Source organism: Panicum virgatum, chromosome 6N (assembly GCF_016808335.1).
Source record: "Panicum virgatum strain AP13 chromosome 6N, P.virgatum_v5, whole genome shotgun sequence".
NCBI lineage: Eukaryota > Viridiplantae > Streptophyta > Magnoliopsida > Poales > Poaceae > Panicum > Panicum virgatum.
In genome coordinates, this window is record NC_053150.1 from 33,624,190 (window position 1) to 33,640,829 (window position 16,640).

The following is a 16,640-nucleotide window of genomic DNA, read 5'->3' on the forward strand; positions in this document are numbered from 1 at the left end:
CAAGTTTTTCACCATATCTTTATTTTCAGATGGCTGAGGAAGGATGGACACAGGGCGACTGCCAAGCTGCACCTGGCTTCCCCATCCTCTTGATCAACGCCCTGGAAAGCCTTGGAGTCACGGAATGCCCAAGGTACTACAGCAGAGAGTACGAGCATCATGGCACTCTCCGCTGCAGGGTGATCCTAGTCGTCGCCAGAAGTGACCGCTACCCCGACATCCTGTCATGGCGAGTGACTGCTACAGGGTTTAGGCACCAGGACACCTATCCCCTAGCCGTCAGGAAAGCACTCCGTTATCTGTGCCGGATTTTCGAAAGACATCTCACCCCCACACCAATGAGGTTCTTTCCGCCGGCCATCAGAACTCCAGTTTGGGAAGCTCGAATGAGAAGCCTGGAATGGCGCCGCCATGAAGAAGTCCTCCTGTACCAAGTAGCTACCTACCTAGCCTCCTTGGATCAGCTCTTTGACGAGCAAGCCAACTTGCTGAGGGAACAGACCCATCAAGCCGAGCAAGCAGAGCTCGCGCTAAGACTACAGCAGATCCGAGCAGCCCAAGCCGAGGCAAGAGCCGCAGCCGCGGTCAGCAGTGAAGCAGTTGCTCAGGAGAGCCTCAGGCAAGCCCGGGACCAGCGCATGTTGGAATGGACTAGAAGTGGAACCCCAGTCCCGGCAATAGGAGAAGACCATGTACTGCTTGGAACGCCCATCTTAGGATGGGGATCACTCGTTGGAAACCCACTAGCCCCACCCGAGAACCCTGGAAGGTCTACGGCCGCCGCCGCCAGAGAAGCCACAACGCAACCCCGGGAAAACGGAGATCTAGAGAATGGCGAGCCAGGACCACTCATTTCCCCGGAGAACGCGAGTTCCTTTCCGAGGGAGGAACCCACACAAGCCAATGAGTCTGCCTGAAGCGCGAGCAACCGACAAGGAATGAAGCCATGTGGTCCGAAGAAGTTCTGTGCCCCTTTTCTTTTGAAGTTGTGTACCCGGTCGTGTAGTGCGTGTTCTAGTTGTGTTCCCATGTTGTACCCTGCCTTGTTTTAGTAAGAGTTGCTTGTTTGCCTTGTTGTGTGCTTGTTGTGTGTGTGCCTTTTTGGCAGAAGGTTAATTCTGCCTTGTTACACGAGTTAAACAACTTAAACATCACCTAATCCCAATCTCACAAAAACCCTACCCAATCTGCAGATGGTTTCTCGAAGCATCACGAGGGCCTCCCGCGTCAGGGACCCTGTAGCCGCTGATGCAGGAGCACACCCCGACGGGCAGAACCATCCGCAGGAGGAACAAGAAGTGAGTCAGGGCAGAGGAGAAAATCTTGGTGCACAGCTGCCACCACCACCACCACCACCCTTCGTGGACCTGGCACAAGTAATCCATAACCAGACTCTCATACTGGAGACACTGGCCAATGCTCTAGTGAACAGGCAGCCACGAGAGCAAACCTTTAATGACAAGCTGACAGCTTTTCTGAGGGCCAAGCCACCCACTTTTGCCGGATCCAGCAACCCCTTGGATGCAGATGACTGGCTCCGCGTGATTCAGAGGAAGCTTGAGCCATTTGGGTGCTAGGATCGAGATAAAGTCCTTCTGGCTGCACATCAACTCACCGGGACTGCCTTAGCCTGGTGGGAGAAAAACTGCGCTGCTGCCAGAGATGCCTCCACCATCACCTGGAATGAATTCGTGAGGGAGTTCCGCCGTTATCACATCCCCTCGGCCACCATGAAGCGCAAGGCAGATGAGTTCCGCGCACTTCAGCAGGGGAGTATGTCGGTGGAAGAATATACTCACCAGTTTATGGAGCTGTCTCGATATGCGCCAGATGAAGTGAACGACGACGAGAAGAAGCAGGACATGTTCAAGAAGGGACTAAACCCAGAACTCAGGACCCTGCTCACTCCTCAGATCTATCCTGATTTCAACACCTTGATGAACAAGGCAATCCTCACCGAGAAGGCTAAGATTGATGAAAGGAAAGAGAACAAGCGCAAGTTTCTGGAGAGTAAGTCTCGCCAGCAGGATCGTTTTCAGAAGACCAGAAGTCTCAGCTACAACGCACCAAGGTCCCAAGCCCCAATGCAGTACAAAACTCAGTCTCAAGTGACAGGACCACGGGCCCCTAACACACAGCCTTGAAGCCAGAACACCATGAGGGCCTCACAGAATAATGCGAGCCAGGTCACCAACAACAACAACAACGTGAGAGCCTGCTTCAACTGCCGTGAGACGGGTCACTTCATCGCTGACTGCCCTTATGCCAAGAACAAGCCAGCTACTTCAGCTTTCTCCAACACGGTGAATGGTCCAAAGCCAGTTCTGACCGGTGCCAACCGAGTGCCCCTCCGAGGCAACAACAACAACAACAACCAGCAGAGGCAGCCCCAGCAATCTTTTGGACGAGCCCGCGTCAACCACATCGACGCACAGGAAGCTCAAGGAGCCCAGGGCGTAGTACTCGGTGAGTACCTAGTCAGCTCAACTATTGCAACAGTACTGTTTGATTCTGGAGCATCACACTCATTCATATCCTCGAGCTTTGTGGAGAAACATAAAATACCTACAGTACTACTGAAAACACCCCTATTAACCCAGACGCCCGGAGGAGACATTAGGTGTCAGCTGGGTTGTCTACGGGTAAGGATCAATTTAAGTGGGGTAGAATTTCTAGCAGATCTAGTAGTACTTAAGTCAGAAGGGATAGATGTGATCCTCGGAATGGACTGGCTAAGCGAACACAATGGCCTCATAGGTTGTACGGATAAGGTAGTACATCTAACAAACCCAGAGGGAGTCCGAGTAACCTGCCACACCCGAGAAAGTGGAGCAAACCCGATGGTATTCAGCATGGAAGCCAAATCCTTGGAAGAAGTCCCAGTAGTGAATGAGTACCCCGATGTCTTTCCCGAAGAACTTCCTGGTATGCCGCCAGATAGGGATGTAGAGTTTGTTATTGACCTTGTCCCCGGAACTGCTCCTATAGCCAAGAGACCTTATAGGATGGCAGCCTCCGAGTTGGCAGAATTAAAGAAACAACTAGAGGAGTTGCAACGGATTGGCTTCATCAGGCCAAGTTCGTCGCCTTGGGGAGCCCCGGTTCTATTTGTCAAAAAGAAGGACGGAAGTATGAGGTTATGTGTAGACTACCGGGCACTAAACGAAGTCACTATCAAAAACAAGTATCCCCTACCCAGAATCGATGACCTTTTTGACCAGTTAAAAAGAGCCAGGTACTTCTCCAAGATTAACCTGAGGTCTGGCTATTTTCAGCTCAAGATCAGGGAAAGCGACATCCCGAAAACAGCTTTTGTCACCCGGTATGGTCAGTTTGAGTTTACGGTGATGTCTTTTGGACTGACAAATGCACCTGCCTATTTCATGAACCTCATGAACAAAGTGTTTATGGACGAGCTAGATAAGTTTGTCGTAGTCTTCATTGACGACATACTTATTTACTCAAAGAGTATTCAGGAGCACGAGCAACACCTGAGAGTAGTTCTGGAGAAGTTGAGAATGCATAGGCTATACGCCAAATTCGGCAAGTGTGAGTTCTGGTTGGAGAAAGTAGCCTTCCTTGGTCATATTTTGACCGCAGAAGGAGTGGCAGTGGACCCCGAAAAGGTCGAAGCAGTCTCCAATTGGCAGCAACCAACTAATGTCAGTGAGATCAGAAGTTTCCTCGGATTGGCTGGGTATTATCGGAGATTCATTGAGGGATTTTCTAAGATAGCCCGGCCCATGACAGAGCTGCTCAAAAAAGAGAAGAAGTTCACCTGGACGGAGTCGTGTGAAAGAAGCTTCCAGGAGTTGAAGCAAAGATTGACGACAGCCCCAGTGCTAACCCTGCTGGATATTCATCGGGATTTTGTCATCTATTGTGATGCGTCCCGACAAGGATTGGGTTGTGTGCTGATGCAAGATGGGAAAGTCGTTGCATATGCTTCCCGTCAGCTCAGGACCCATGAGCAAAACTACCCAACTCACGATTTGGAGCTTGCAGCCGTAGTGCACGCACTTAAGATCTGGAGGCATTATTTGATTGGAAATAAGTGCGAAATCTTTACCGATCATAAAAGTCTGAAGTATATCTTCACCCAGCCAGACTTAAACTTGAGACAAAGAAGATGGCTGGAATTAGTCAAGGATTATAATTTAGAAATTCATTATCACCTAGGCAAAGCAAATGTAGTAGCTGATGCCCTGAGTCGGAAGTCCTACGGGCCCAAGAATGACCATTTACGAGAGGAAATGGCACGACTAAATGTGCACATTGTCCCTCGAGGTTCCAGCCAAGTGCTGAACGTTCAATCCACTCTAGAAGAAAGAATCAGGAAAGCCCAAAGATCGGACAAGGGACTGATGGAAATTCGGAGGCAGACCGGAGAAAATAAGGCACCAGACTTCAGGGTGGATAATAAGGGAACGTTATGGTATAAAGATAGGATTTGTGTACCCCGGAAGGGAGACTTCAAATAGATAATCATGGACGAAGCCCATAGCTCGGCCTACTCCATCCACCCAGGATCCACCAAAATGTATATGGACTTAAAACAGAAATATTGGTGGAATGGGATGAAGGCAGATATTGCACGATTCGTCGCCCATTGCGATACTTGCCAGAGAATCAAAGCTGAACACCAAAAACCGGCATGATTGTTACAACCCCTACCCATTCCATTTTGGAAATGGGATGAAGTAGGAATGGATTTTGTAGTGGGTTTGCCCAGAACCCAGAAAGGACACGATTCCATATGGGTAATAGTGGATCGCCTTACTAAATCAGCTCACTTCATACCCGTACGGACCAACTATGACGGGGAGAAGCTAGCTAAGCTCTATATAGAGAACATAGTGAAATTGCATGGTGTGCCCAGCCGAATCATTTCAGATAGAGGGACCCAGTTCACCTCAAGATTTTGGAAGAGTTTGCATAAAGCCATGGGCACCAAGCTAGACTTTAGTTCCGCTTATCATCCGCAGACGGATGGTCAGACGGAAAGGGTGAATCAGATTATGGAAGATATGCTGAGAGCGTGTGTCCTCACTTATGGCAAAGATTGGGAACAAAGCTTACCCTATGCGGAGTTCTCATACAACAACGGATACCAAGCAAGCTTGGGCATGTCACCGTTTGAAGCTCTCTACGGAAGAAAATGCAGAACCCCTCTGATGTGGTCAGAAGTTGGAGAACGTGCCCTAGTCGGCCCCGCACTCATAAAGGAAGCAGAAGAAAGAGTCGCCGAGATTCGAGAAAAACTAAAAGCAGCCCAGTCCCGACAGAAGAGCTATGCGGACAAGAAAAGACAGGAAATAAGTTTCAACCCAGGAGATTTCGCGTATCTCAAGGTATCACCCATCCGAGGAACCCGGAGATTTCAGGTACAAGGAAAATTGGCCCCTCGGTATATTGGACCATACCGAATTCTGAAGAAAGTTGGAGCAGTAGCATACCATTTGGAGCTACCGGAAGAAATGTCGGATATACACCCAGTGTTCCATGTCTCGCAGTTGAGAAGGTGTTTGAGGATGCCCGAAGTGGAGCATGTGCCGGTTGAAACAATAGATCTGCAGCCAGACCTGCGATATCAGGAAATACCGGTCAAGATTCTAGACACCGTCACCAGGAGGACCAGAAACTCCGAAGTACGAATTTGCAGAGTTCAGTGGAGCAGACACGGAGTAAAAGAAGCTACGTGGGAACGCGAAGATGCTCTGAAAAAGGAATTTCCCCACCTATTTAGGAACCAGTCGAATCTCGAGGACGAGATTCATTTTAAGTGGGGTAGGTTTGTAACATCCCGAAAATTTACTAAAATAAATCATGCGCTAAAATTTTGCTTTGTCGTTGAGCTCGAGATCCCTCCTTGAAACCCTAACCACAGTTTTTTTTTCCGGGAACTTCCCTGTTCCGCCAGATCTTTCGATTCCCCAAAGACCCGACACCCGTATCCAGCATCCTGTTTCTCCTCGACCTGCGCGTCGCGCTCACGCGCGCCCAGGCGCCACGCGTGGCCGACCGCGACCGCGATCGGCGCCGACGCGCCCGCCCCTCTCTCTTTCTCTCTTTATTTCTCTCTCCCCTCCTTTTTCTTTTCTTTTCCCATTTTCCCATTTTCCTTTTTCTTTTCCTTTCCCTCTCCTTCCCTTTCCCTCCCTCCTCCTACCCCGCGCACTCGGCCTCCTCCCTCTCTGCTCCTGTGCGCCGCCCGGCCTGCCCTGCCCCGCTCCCCCTCGCGCGCGCGTGCAGCAGCTGCTCGGCGCACCAGCCCGAGTGCCGCGCCGCTCGCCACCGCCCCGCTCCCTATCCCGCGCTCCGGGCTCCCCTCCGCAGGCACCCGCGCGCACAGCGCGCCGACCGCGCCCGCCACGCCACGGCCGCCTGGCCACACCAGTACGCGCCGTGCCCCCCCGGTCCGCGCAGCGCCCCGCTGTCCGGCCCCGCTCGCACTTGCCCACGATGCGTCCCGTCGACGGCCGAGGCCCTGACCCGCACGCGCGTGCCGTCGCCTTGGCGCACAGCGCCGGCGACCGTGGCACAGTGCCGCCTGCGGTGGTCTCCGCTTCGCGTCACCTCGCCTTCTCACTGGCGCCATTGACGAAGCACAGCGCCGCTGGCCGAGCCGTCGCGTCGCCGTACGCGCCACCCCATTGACGGCCGCACAGAGCCTCGCCGCCCACGCCATTAAACCCGCCTGCAAGCTTGCCGCCGGCCAGCACCCCGCCACCGCCTTGGCCGCCTATAAAAGAGCCCGTAGAGCCCCTCCCGAGCACCACACCCGCCACCTCGAACCGCGCCGCCACCTCGCGCCCTCTCTCCGCAACCCTGCACCACCGCCGCCGCTCACACACCCCCGCCGTTACTGGCCACCGTGGCCGGGCCGCCACGCCCCACCCCGGCACAAGGTGAGGCCGGGAATCGACCCCGCTGAGCCCCCACCTCCTTTCCCCTCTACCCCGGGCCGCCGCCGAGGCGCAGAGCGCCTGAATCGGTTGCCGCAGGCGCCGCTCGGCCCCTCCCCTGTTCTCCCGTCGAGAGAGGAGGAAGAAAGGGGCCATTTAGCCCAAAACCCCCTCCCTTTCCCTTGATTCAGAAAAGAAGCCCTCCACTTTTTGCAAATGAAACCCTGTCCTTTATTTTATTTATGAGATAAGACCCCGCCTCATGAAAATATTTACAAATAAGCCCCTAACTCTTTTTGAATAACCCAGATAATTTCTAAAATCCAAACCAAGCCCTTGCCCTCATAATCTTAATTACAATTAGGTCCCTGGACCCCTATTTAGGGCCTAAACACTCCTTTGACCTATCATTTTATGCGCCTAACAACCTCGGATCTACCCAAAACTTTACCACGCCTCTCTTAATTTAGTTTTGACCATGCCATTAGAGGCACACCCAAAAATATCACTCCATGCCCTATATTTTATGTGTCCCCGTTTCGAGCTCGACGACAAATCTTTATTTTCTGTGTTTTGATTGTGTGCCTGTTTGTGTGCGCTGTAGACCACGGAGTGAACGAAGGAGAACCCGTTGACGAGCAGTACTGTGAGCAGGTGAACGAGGACCCATTCCACGACCCCGAGCCCGAAGGACAAGACCTCCCCGAAGGCTACGAAGACAGCAAGTTCAATCCCATCCTTTGATGCATGTTTCTGTCCTAGTTTTTATGAACACAACCCAATGGCCTGTTTTATAAAGTTGCATATGTTTTGCTTGCATGAAAACACGGTTGGATAGCCACCCCTTGATTTGTTATAACCAATCCTTGACCACCTAGATTAATGTCTGATTCTGTTTGGACGTTAATCGCTGCTAGAACGCTTAGGACCTCATACTCATTACAACTTGTTTTTATAAAGAAAATGCGTGTGTGTGGGAAGGGATAAAATGTGGATTTTCAAAAGATGAGTATGGACGGGATGGACGGCATTTCTGTGTGAATTGCCGATTGGTGTGCTTATGCCTGTGTGGCAGGGCAAAGAAGGGAGACATCCATCTTGTCGTGACTAAGGACCGAGTTGATGTGTCATCTCACCTAACTCCACTATCGTGCAAACCGCTCGACCGTTGAATGGGCAACGGCATAGCATAAATCCCACTAGTTGGTGTGATAGCCATCAGGAGAGCTGAGAGCAACGGGTGACTAAGGAAAAGGGGTAAGCCCCGAGTGACTTATGCCCGGTTATACCTAAGTGAGCGGTCAATGACCCCTTGGTGCATCCCGTGATGGCTAGTCAGGCTTAGCTATGGTGGGTAATGGCTATGTTGGGATCTACACCGACACGACGGTGTTCGAGTTGTGGTATCCTACTTGTGGGTAAAGTTGCACACCTCTGCAGAGTTAAGAATCTATTCGAATAGTCCGTGCCCACGGTATTGGGCGAGTTACGGTGTGGTCACATAACTAGTGTTTCTTTGGGATGGGCTGGTGTGAGTTGTTTTGGAATTGGTTCCGGCAGTTGTGCCGTGTGCTACGACGGACGGGGAGTCCGGTAGCAGTTTTAAAGCCTGAACTCCGTGTTAAACAAAAACTGATTTCTAAAAGGTTTTCTATAAAACAAAACCCTGCATAAAATGTCGTTTTTCTGCAACTTAAGCCATAACCTTATCCTTGATTCACCTATGCATATTATTCTGTTATAACCCCCTCCGTGGGTGTGGTTGGACTTGCTGAGTACGTTTGTACTCACCCCATTTTCCTTTTTACAGAAGAAGATCCAGACTTTGTGCCAGACGACGCCGAGTAGGGTTATCGTCCTGCACCCAGCCTTGCCTGTGGACTTGGGTCACCCGCCGGAGTTTCCGCATGGCGCAAGACCTTGATGATTTTCTCTTTGTTTTTAATATCGTCGCGTGTGTGTGGATTGTAATCCTCGCGATAGTGGCTTTCCTCTGCTCACTACCGCGTAGGGTTGTACGGTAATGAACCATCTGATGTAATAAATGTGTCATCAGCCTCCTGGGACTGGTGCTTTGTAACACATTTAAGTTCTCTCTTATGAGGGGATGCTTCACAGACACACATCCAAATTTTTATACTCCTCACCACGATAGAGGATGCAGTCATTGGGACATGTATGTATCTTCTGTGCTTCCAATCCTAGAGGACAAACAACCTTTCTTGCCTCGTACGTTGTTTCACGCAAAATGTTACCCTCAGGGAGTAGATTTTTTATAAGTTTCACAACTCCTCGAATTCCTTGTCAGACAAACCATTTGATGCCTTCAATTGCAACAATTCTAATGCAGTACCCAACTTTTTGTGGCCTTGTTTGCAATCTGGGTACAACATTATTCTGTATTCCTCCAACATACGCTTCAGATCTCTGGATTCCTTTTCTGTTTCGCAAACTTCCTCCGCTTCGCGTAGCATCTGACCAAGATCATCTTCTACAACGTGTCCTTCAACATCTTCTTCAAGCTCACCCATTGCAGTATCTTCAAAGATGGCATCATGGTAATTGTGCTCAAAGTGAGGAACAAAATCATCTTCTTCTTCACCATCCTCCAGAATAATCCCACTTTCTCCATGCTCGGTCCAAACATTGTAGTTGGGCATGAAACCATTGTGGAACAAGTGACTGTGAATGGTTCTTGTTGAAGAGTAATCCTTCTCGTTCTTACACAATTGGCATGGACAACAAAAGAAACCTCCATGCTTGTGTTTCTTGGCCACATCGATGAATTCGTGCACGCCATTGATAAACTCCATTGAACGTCGGTCGGCGTTGTACATCCATTGCCGACTCATCTTGAAAAATACTCCCTCCTTCCTCATTTGTTAGGCGCACGAAGGGGGAGCCCAGAGACCAAGGTAGATACGTCGAACCAGCCACATCGCAGCCTCGTTGCTGGTTCCCCATGTACGCACGGCAGCCTCGTCGCTTCGATTCTCGACAACAACAACTGCGCTATTTTTTCTCTTGCCAAAACCTTTCCCAACAGTTCGCGCCATAACAGATCAAATTTCCCCAGACACAAACGTGCTTGACCTTGGTTGTTTGCAGCCACACAGGCATTGTTCCATAGGAGTGGCATGCCAAAAACCATTGATGAAATTGTGAATAAGGTTCAAGCAGCTTATTGGAATTTTCCAGTTGGTAGGTCAAATAGAGTATTCCTCACTCTTCAAGGTTGCTTACGGGAGATACTCAAAGAAAAAGGAGGGCAACATTATCCTGTGCCTCACATGAAGAAGGTAATGTTGGAGAGATTAGGAACGCTGCCGAAGACTTTGTCATGTGATCCAACGATTGTTCAAGAAGCAATAGATTTTCTAGCCTCTGTCTGATCTTGTTTAGTCAACATTGAAATCTCCGAATCTTAATCGATTATGTAAGCTGTGAATTTTGTAATCCCTAAATTTTAATGAAATTATCATTTGCATCCCACTATGACTTACTCGCATGAAAGCTTACATTAGTCACACACATCCTCGACATAACAGTACCATGCATATTTCCGGACGGGTACAGTTCCATGCATATTGTAAACATGGATGCTAAGATTGTTTCATCAACCTAAACATGAAATCCTAAGATTCTTAAAACACGGTTAGCATCTTCTACATTGTCATTTGCCAATATGTCTAAATCATCTTTCATGGTTGCACCTCGGCGGATTGCATCCAGCGCAAATGCAACTTCACGTACGTCGCTTGTGTGGGCACCAAAGTAGGAAGGGATCAAGAGCAGCCCCATTATCCTGAAAGCGGATGACCTCGTTGCCGGCGGAGCGGATGACCTCGTTGCCGGCGGAGCGGACGACCTCGCCGCCATCGTCGGAGTGGACAACCTCGTTGCTAGCAGAGCGGACGATCTCGTTGCCGGCGGAGCAGACGACCTCACCGCCATCAGCGGAGCAGACGACCTCGTTGCCGGCGGAGCGGACGATCTTGCCGCCTTGGTCGGTGACAACGATCTCGTTGCCAGCGGCGGGAGCGCTAGCCATGGGAAGAAAAGAGAAAGAGCAAGATGGAACGGAGAAGAGAGAGATCGGTCCATCTTTATTCCCGTCCGCTGGACTGCTCGGCTTCCACGATTTAATTCACGACATGTACCGAGGTCGGAGGAGTCCCGAGAGGGTGCGCCCTATATTGAAAAAAAAGCAGAAAACGCTGTGACGCCTAACAATCGAGGAAGGAGGGAGTAAAGAGTAAATCAACTAATTTCTTATGTTCAAATGGATATATTTCACGACGCATATCAAATATATGTAAAAATAAATAAATTCTCATAATTACAATAACATGATTGATTAAAAGGTATGAAATATCCATCACACAACATGTATTCATTAAAACGTCCAAATATCCATCACACACACACCATAATTAATTAAAAGGTCTAAATTATCCATCACACACCATGATTAATTAAAAGGTCTAAATTATCCATTAAACAACATGATTAATTAAAATGTCTAAATTATCCATTACACAACATGATTAATTAAAATGTCTACAATACCGAATAAGCTACATGCTAATACAAACTACTCACGAGACCTATTGACCGATGCCACGCGAAACGCCTCGCGAACTCTCGACACGGAACGATCAATTTCTGCAATCCCCGACGCTTCGCGCCTTGCATTACGTCGAGCCATCAACTCGCGATCATCATATGCAACTCGACATCAAATTCACGTTCAAATTTGCGACTTGCATTTCCAAGCGCGAGGCAATGAAATGCTTTCTTAATCCAACGATAAATATGAGTCCAATACGCTCTTCGAGGCGGAACTCAAGGGAATGTCCGATGCACTTCAACTGATTGCGTACCGACGTCCGAGTGGATGCACGACGCTCTAAGGCATCATGTTGCAAAGCCATTTCTACGTATTAAATATTAATTACTCATCAATTAATTACACATCATGTCTGGTGGAGAACTAAACTGCACTATTTTCAAAAATAAAACTAATTTCACTACACATATCAAATAAATGTACAAAAACTTTTTAAATTCTTACTCACTGGCTATATTGAAATTACATCTTTGAAATATATCAAATTATCTAAATAAATAACTATCACATGCATAACAATTAATATAACAATTATAAACTAAACTCAATTGATAACCACATCTAAATAAATAATTATCATATGTACAACAATTAATATAATAATAATAAACTAAATCAATTGCTAACTATATCTAAATAAATAATTGAATGCACAATTACATATTCACAATTACTCCCGTATCCTTGAACTTTGTTATAAAAAGAAATCGGCGATGTCCACATTATCACTCTCTCTATGTGTTTCTCTATGTGTCTCTCTATATATGTATCCATGTATTTCTCTCTCGAGAATGAGAGAGAGAAAGAATGGAGACATCGCCAATTCCTTCTTATAATCAAATCGAGGACACATCGTATTTTCAACTTTAATAAATCACTAACTTCTTATAATCGCGGATTTAATTATAGTATAATAATAAATTAAATCTCTTGCTAACTACATCTAAAAAAATAGCACATGTATAAAACAATAGCAAACTAACCAAGTTGCTAACTACATCTAAATAAATAGTTATCTTATGCCTAATAATTTATATAACAATATCAACTAAATTAGGTGCTAACTATATCTAAAAAAATTATCACATGTATAATAATTAATATAACAACTATAAACTAAATCAGGTGCTAACTACATCTAAAAACAATTATCACATATATAAACTAAATCTAGTGCTAAGAGCAACTCCACCAATAACCCCTACTTTAGAGTCCCTACTTTCTGAGTAGGGACTTTTCCTACTTTCTAGGGCTCTCTTTATTGCAGCCAACTCCAGCAAGGTCCCTACTTCTCAGCCCCTATTTCTTTTTCTTTCCTATTTCAAGTTTCTCTCTATGTATATCCTTTGTATCACATCTCTGTAGTTCGAATGCAAATATTTCTAAAGCATAGTGATGATCTCTGTTCAAACTCATATTTCAGACACAATAATCCAAATTCATATTCAAAAAAATCAAACAAAAAAATAACGGAGACAACAAGCAAGGCAATATTCAGACATATTGCACCTGACAACCGGCAATGCAAGATAGATAAACAACTCTCATCTTGATCCAATACTACTGCATATTCCATAAACTTGTGAATGCAAGTCAACAACTTGTCAAGCACGAATTTGATCCTGGTATAGTACAAGACCATAGTTATATAAATATCATAGCAAATAATAACTATAGAATAATTTGATCTTGGAGCCAAAAATCTATTTCAAGTTGTCATCAGATGTGATATTGGTCCATGATCCGCCTCCAGTAGCCACCGCAAGCTGCAAGCCACATACGAAACATGTCACAATTGGCTGCACTGAGTAAAAAAAATTCTAGCTCTAAATATGTGATCACACTAGTAAATTTACAGTAAAAAATTCAGAGCACAGCTTCAGGCTCATAAGCACACTAGTAAAGAGAGAAGAAAGAAAACTTTACCTTTCAGCTAGTGCCATGAAGCTTCCTGCAAATTCAGTAAAGAAATTATGTTAAGAGACCCAAGTTGAGAACGAAAGAGAGAAGAAAAAAATTTAGAAGAGAACTGTTCTTGACAAGCCACTTGAACATAAATGAGCAAACAGAAGAGAGTAAACAACTCACCAAACATAAATTAAATGGCTGCACCATCGGCATCACCTCCGGTTCCACCATTAGAAGCGCTAAACCCACCATCAAACCCAGCACTGAAGGCAGCAAGCCAGATATGAAATATGTTTCAATGGGCTGCACTGAATAAAAGGTCAAAAACTGTGCACTGAATAAAATGTTTACATGAATGGAACAAAAAATATTTCCCTTTGTGTAGATAGTTACAAGGAGTACAGGTTTTCATTAATTTAAAAAGGTCATGTGCTTGACACTCTTAGCAAAAGTCCTGTTTGCAGGAAACATGCTGATTCAGTTACATTTTAATTGCTTTTAGTCGATCTGCAGTGGTCTACCTAGTATGGACTACAGGATTCAACCTGTTAGGAAAATAATCTAGCATGCAGACTTGTTTATTGCAACTGAACCATAAGGTTTTGGAGATGCTTGATCAAAAGTTTAAACTGATGAACAATGACATTCAGATTGCAAATAATATTCAGGGACAGACATGGTGAATTCAGATTTTCAGAAAGACTATTCCAACAATAAAAGTTTAGACCAAAATATTGCAACTATCATCCCAAGATGGCCACTCAGCAATATAATCAAGGCCAAGATTTGGACCTCTACTTGATCAGTTTTAAGAAACCAAAACAATGAACTATCTTACATTCTACATTGTGAACCTCTAATCAAGGCACACCGATTTGGATCATATGGTATTATCCATGGAAAGAACAAAACAATGAACAAACAATTTTTTTTTGAAACGAACAATGAACAAACTATGATAGGAAAGATAACAGGTTCATCTTGTACATTTCCATGCCAACCAGTTGTACAGAATAAGTGCAATCTACAGCTACTAGTGTCAAGAAATCTGCATTTCCTTGCAAAGAAAAAAAAGGCTTACCCTGCAAGATGTGGCCGTCGCCGTCGGGCCTCTTGCGGTGCTGTCGATGGCGCCCTGCCTTCTTGGCGTCGGCCCGGCGGACAGGTACTCGCCAGCAACGAAGTCGAGGCGGAGCAGTGAAGTCGAGGCCGGGTCATCCATGCCGATGGGCGGCGATGCAGCGTGGGAGACCCGGAATCCCACGGAATCCTGTGGCGCTGGTGGGTCGGGCCTCTTCCTCATCGTTGGGCGGCGCGGAGAGGCCGGGTCGCCGGCATAGCGAGATCGGGTCGGCGGCATCCGGCGCGAAGGCCTAGGGTTTCGACGAGGGAGAAGTGGGCGGCGGATGGGAGCTGCGGAAGGAACAGGAGGGCGAGCGGAGGGGGAGGGCGAGCGCAGGGCTGTCGCCTGCGAGGGAGAAGAGGCGGCGCCGTCGCGCGGAACGACGGGAGGGGAGGAGAAGCGGTCGGGGAAGCGGAGTAGAGGCCTCGCCAGCCACCCGCGGGAGAAGGGGCTGGGAGGGTGAATTCAGGGGCCTACCTATAGTTTCTATTTTGTTTTTATTTTGTTTTTATTTTGTAAGTAGAGGTTGGAATAGCGGGTTGCTAGAGTTGCTCTAACTACATTTAAAAAATTAATTTGCTAAAATATAAAAAAATAATAAGCTCTTAAATAAAAAAATTGCGAAAATTCCTCTCCCCTCCCCTCACTCGGTTGCCATAAATAGTGAGTTCACAGCAGCTTTGGAGGGAAGAGGGCTGGGGATATTTATAGACGCACGCCAAAGGCACTGGTTGGTGCCTATGACCCGGTGCTAACTTTTATTCAATAGCACCGGGTCAAAGCATCAACCGGTGCATTAGGCCCATGCTCTTGTCGGCACCCAGGTCGTGGTATGATCTGATGTCGTTGCCTGCACAATAAACACCGGTTGGTGCCACCAACCGGTTTCTATGCTGCTGTGTGCATTTGGTACTAGTTTGTCGCTCTACCCAGTGCTTATGCTGCAGCATTGGAACCGGCTCATCCCACCACCCGGTACAAATTGTCCTCCATGGGATCGATGTTATGTCAACAATAGCCAGTACTTTTGGTCCTTTGACTCGTTTTCTAGTATGTTTATTGTCTACCTCGGCCGCTGACCCCAGGAGTGCAGGTACCGACCTGTTTTCAATCGCGTGGTTCTTGCTCCTGATTATATTGGCAGATTATATTGCTCCTGATTATATATATGAATAAGGATGCGCATGCATGGTTCCGATTTTGCTCAAGAATATATTGGCAGAAATTTTCAATACAGAGCACTTGTCTACATGTTCGTTCAAAGCAAAGGATTTAAAATGTGTGCCTATTAAACATGCTAAATGAGATGGTGGGATGGATCACTACTAGAAAAAAAGCTATTAGCACCGGTTGGAAACAAGCTTAGGTACCGGTTTTCCAACCGGTGCCCCCAAAGTGAGACCAATAGGATCTGATTTTGACACCGGGTAAATCACCCGGTACCTAAAGCCACCTTTGGTACCGATTGGAATTCCAACCGGTGCCAAAGCACTGCCATGCCGTTCGCTAGCATCTCTCCCGTTCCCTGTATCCTCTCCCGTTCCAGTGCCAATAATTATTCCAAGAATCAACCACAAAATATTAAATCAACTGATACAAATTCCATAAATCTCACAAATCATTCAAAGAATAGATTACAAGAATGATACATTCAATACAATTCCACATGCATCTCTATTTCAAAAAAATTCAAAAAGAAAGAAAAATTTCAATCTCACATACATTCAATACATTCAATACAATCGATTGCGAGCGAGCTGCTCCACTTCTCCTCTTTCTTCTTCCTTGCTTCTCCTTGCTGGCTTCCTCCTCTGTTCTTGCTGCTGTGCAAGGGGGCTCTGCTCCCGGGGCGTCCTCTCCTCTCTTCTTCTTGGAGCAGGGGGGCCTTGCAGACGACGGACACCAGCGGCCGCCAACGCCTGCCATGGCGACCAGAGACGCGCGAGCGTGGCCAGCGGCCAGCAGGCACCGGATCCGCGCCTCCAGAGAGAGACGTTGGAGCCTTGGAGAGAAAAACAGCATGAGCTCACAGAGCACGAGCTCGGCACCTCCGGTTTGCTCCATCCCAAATCGC

The 16,640-nt window shown here is 47.2% G+C and overlaps 1 protein-coding gene across 2 annotated transcripts; it reads right to left on the reverse strand.

The window, feature by feature from the left end:
- Nucleotides 1–13,065: 13,065 nt before the first annotated feature.
- LOC120679772 lies at nucleotides 13,066–15,039 on the reverse strand. 2 transcript variants are annotated; one of them, XR_005677319.1, is made up of 4 exons: nucleotides 14,525–15,039; nucleotides 13,624–13,706; nucleotides 13,462–13,486; nucleotides 13,066–13,301 (listed from the first exon to the last, which is right to left on the reverse strand). XR_005677319.1 is itself a non-coding variant. In XM_039961428.1 (4 exons), the coding sequence occupies exons 1-3, from the start codon at nucleotides 14,801–14,803 to the stop codon at nucleotides 13,469–13,471; spliced, it is 420 nt and encodes a 139-aa protein (XP_039817362.1). In that variant the 5' UTR covers nucleotides 14,804–15,039; the 3' UTR covers nucleotides 13,066–13,301; nucleotides 13,462–13,468. The 2 variants fall into 2 exon arrangements, 1 of the variants encoding a protein (XP_039817362.1); XM_039961428.1 differs by having other exon boundaries at nucleotides 13,624–13,746.
- Between the last annotated feature and the right edge of the window lie 1,601 nt (nucleotides 15,040–16,640).

What these genes read in the sequence shown, in the direction of transcription:
- LOC120679772 (XM_039961428.1), bottom strand. Translation starts at nt 14,803, where the DNA reads ATGCCGCCGACCCGATCTCGCTATGCCGGCGACCCGGCCTCTCCGCGC. An exon ending in CGACGGCCACATCTTGCAGG is followed by an intron (nt 13,747 to 14,524) that starts GTAAGCCTTTTT and finishes TATTCAGTGCAG; the next exon opens with CCCATTGAAACATATTTCAT.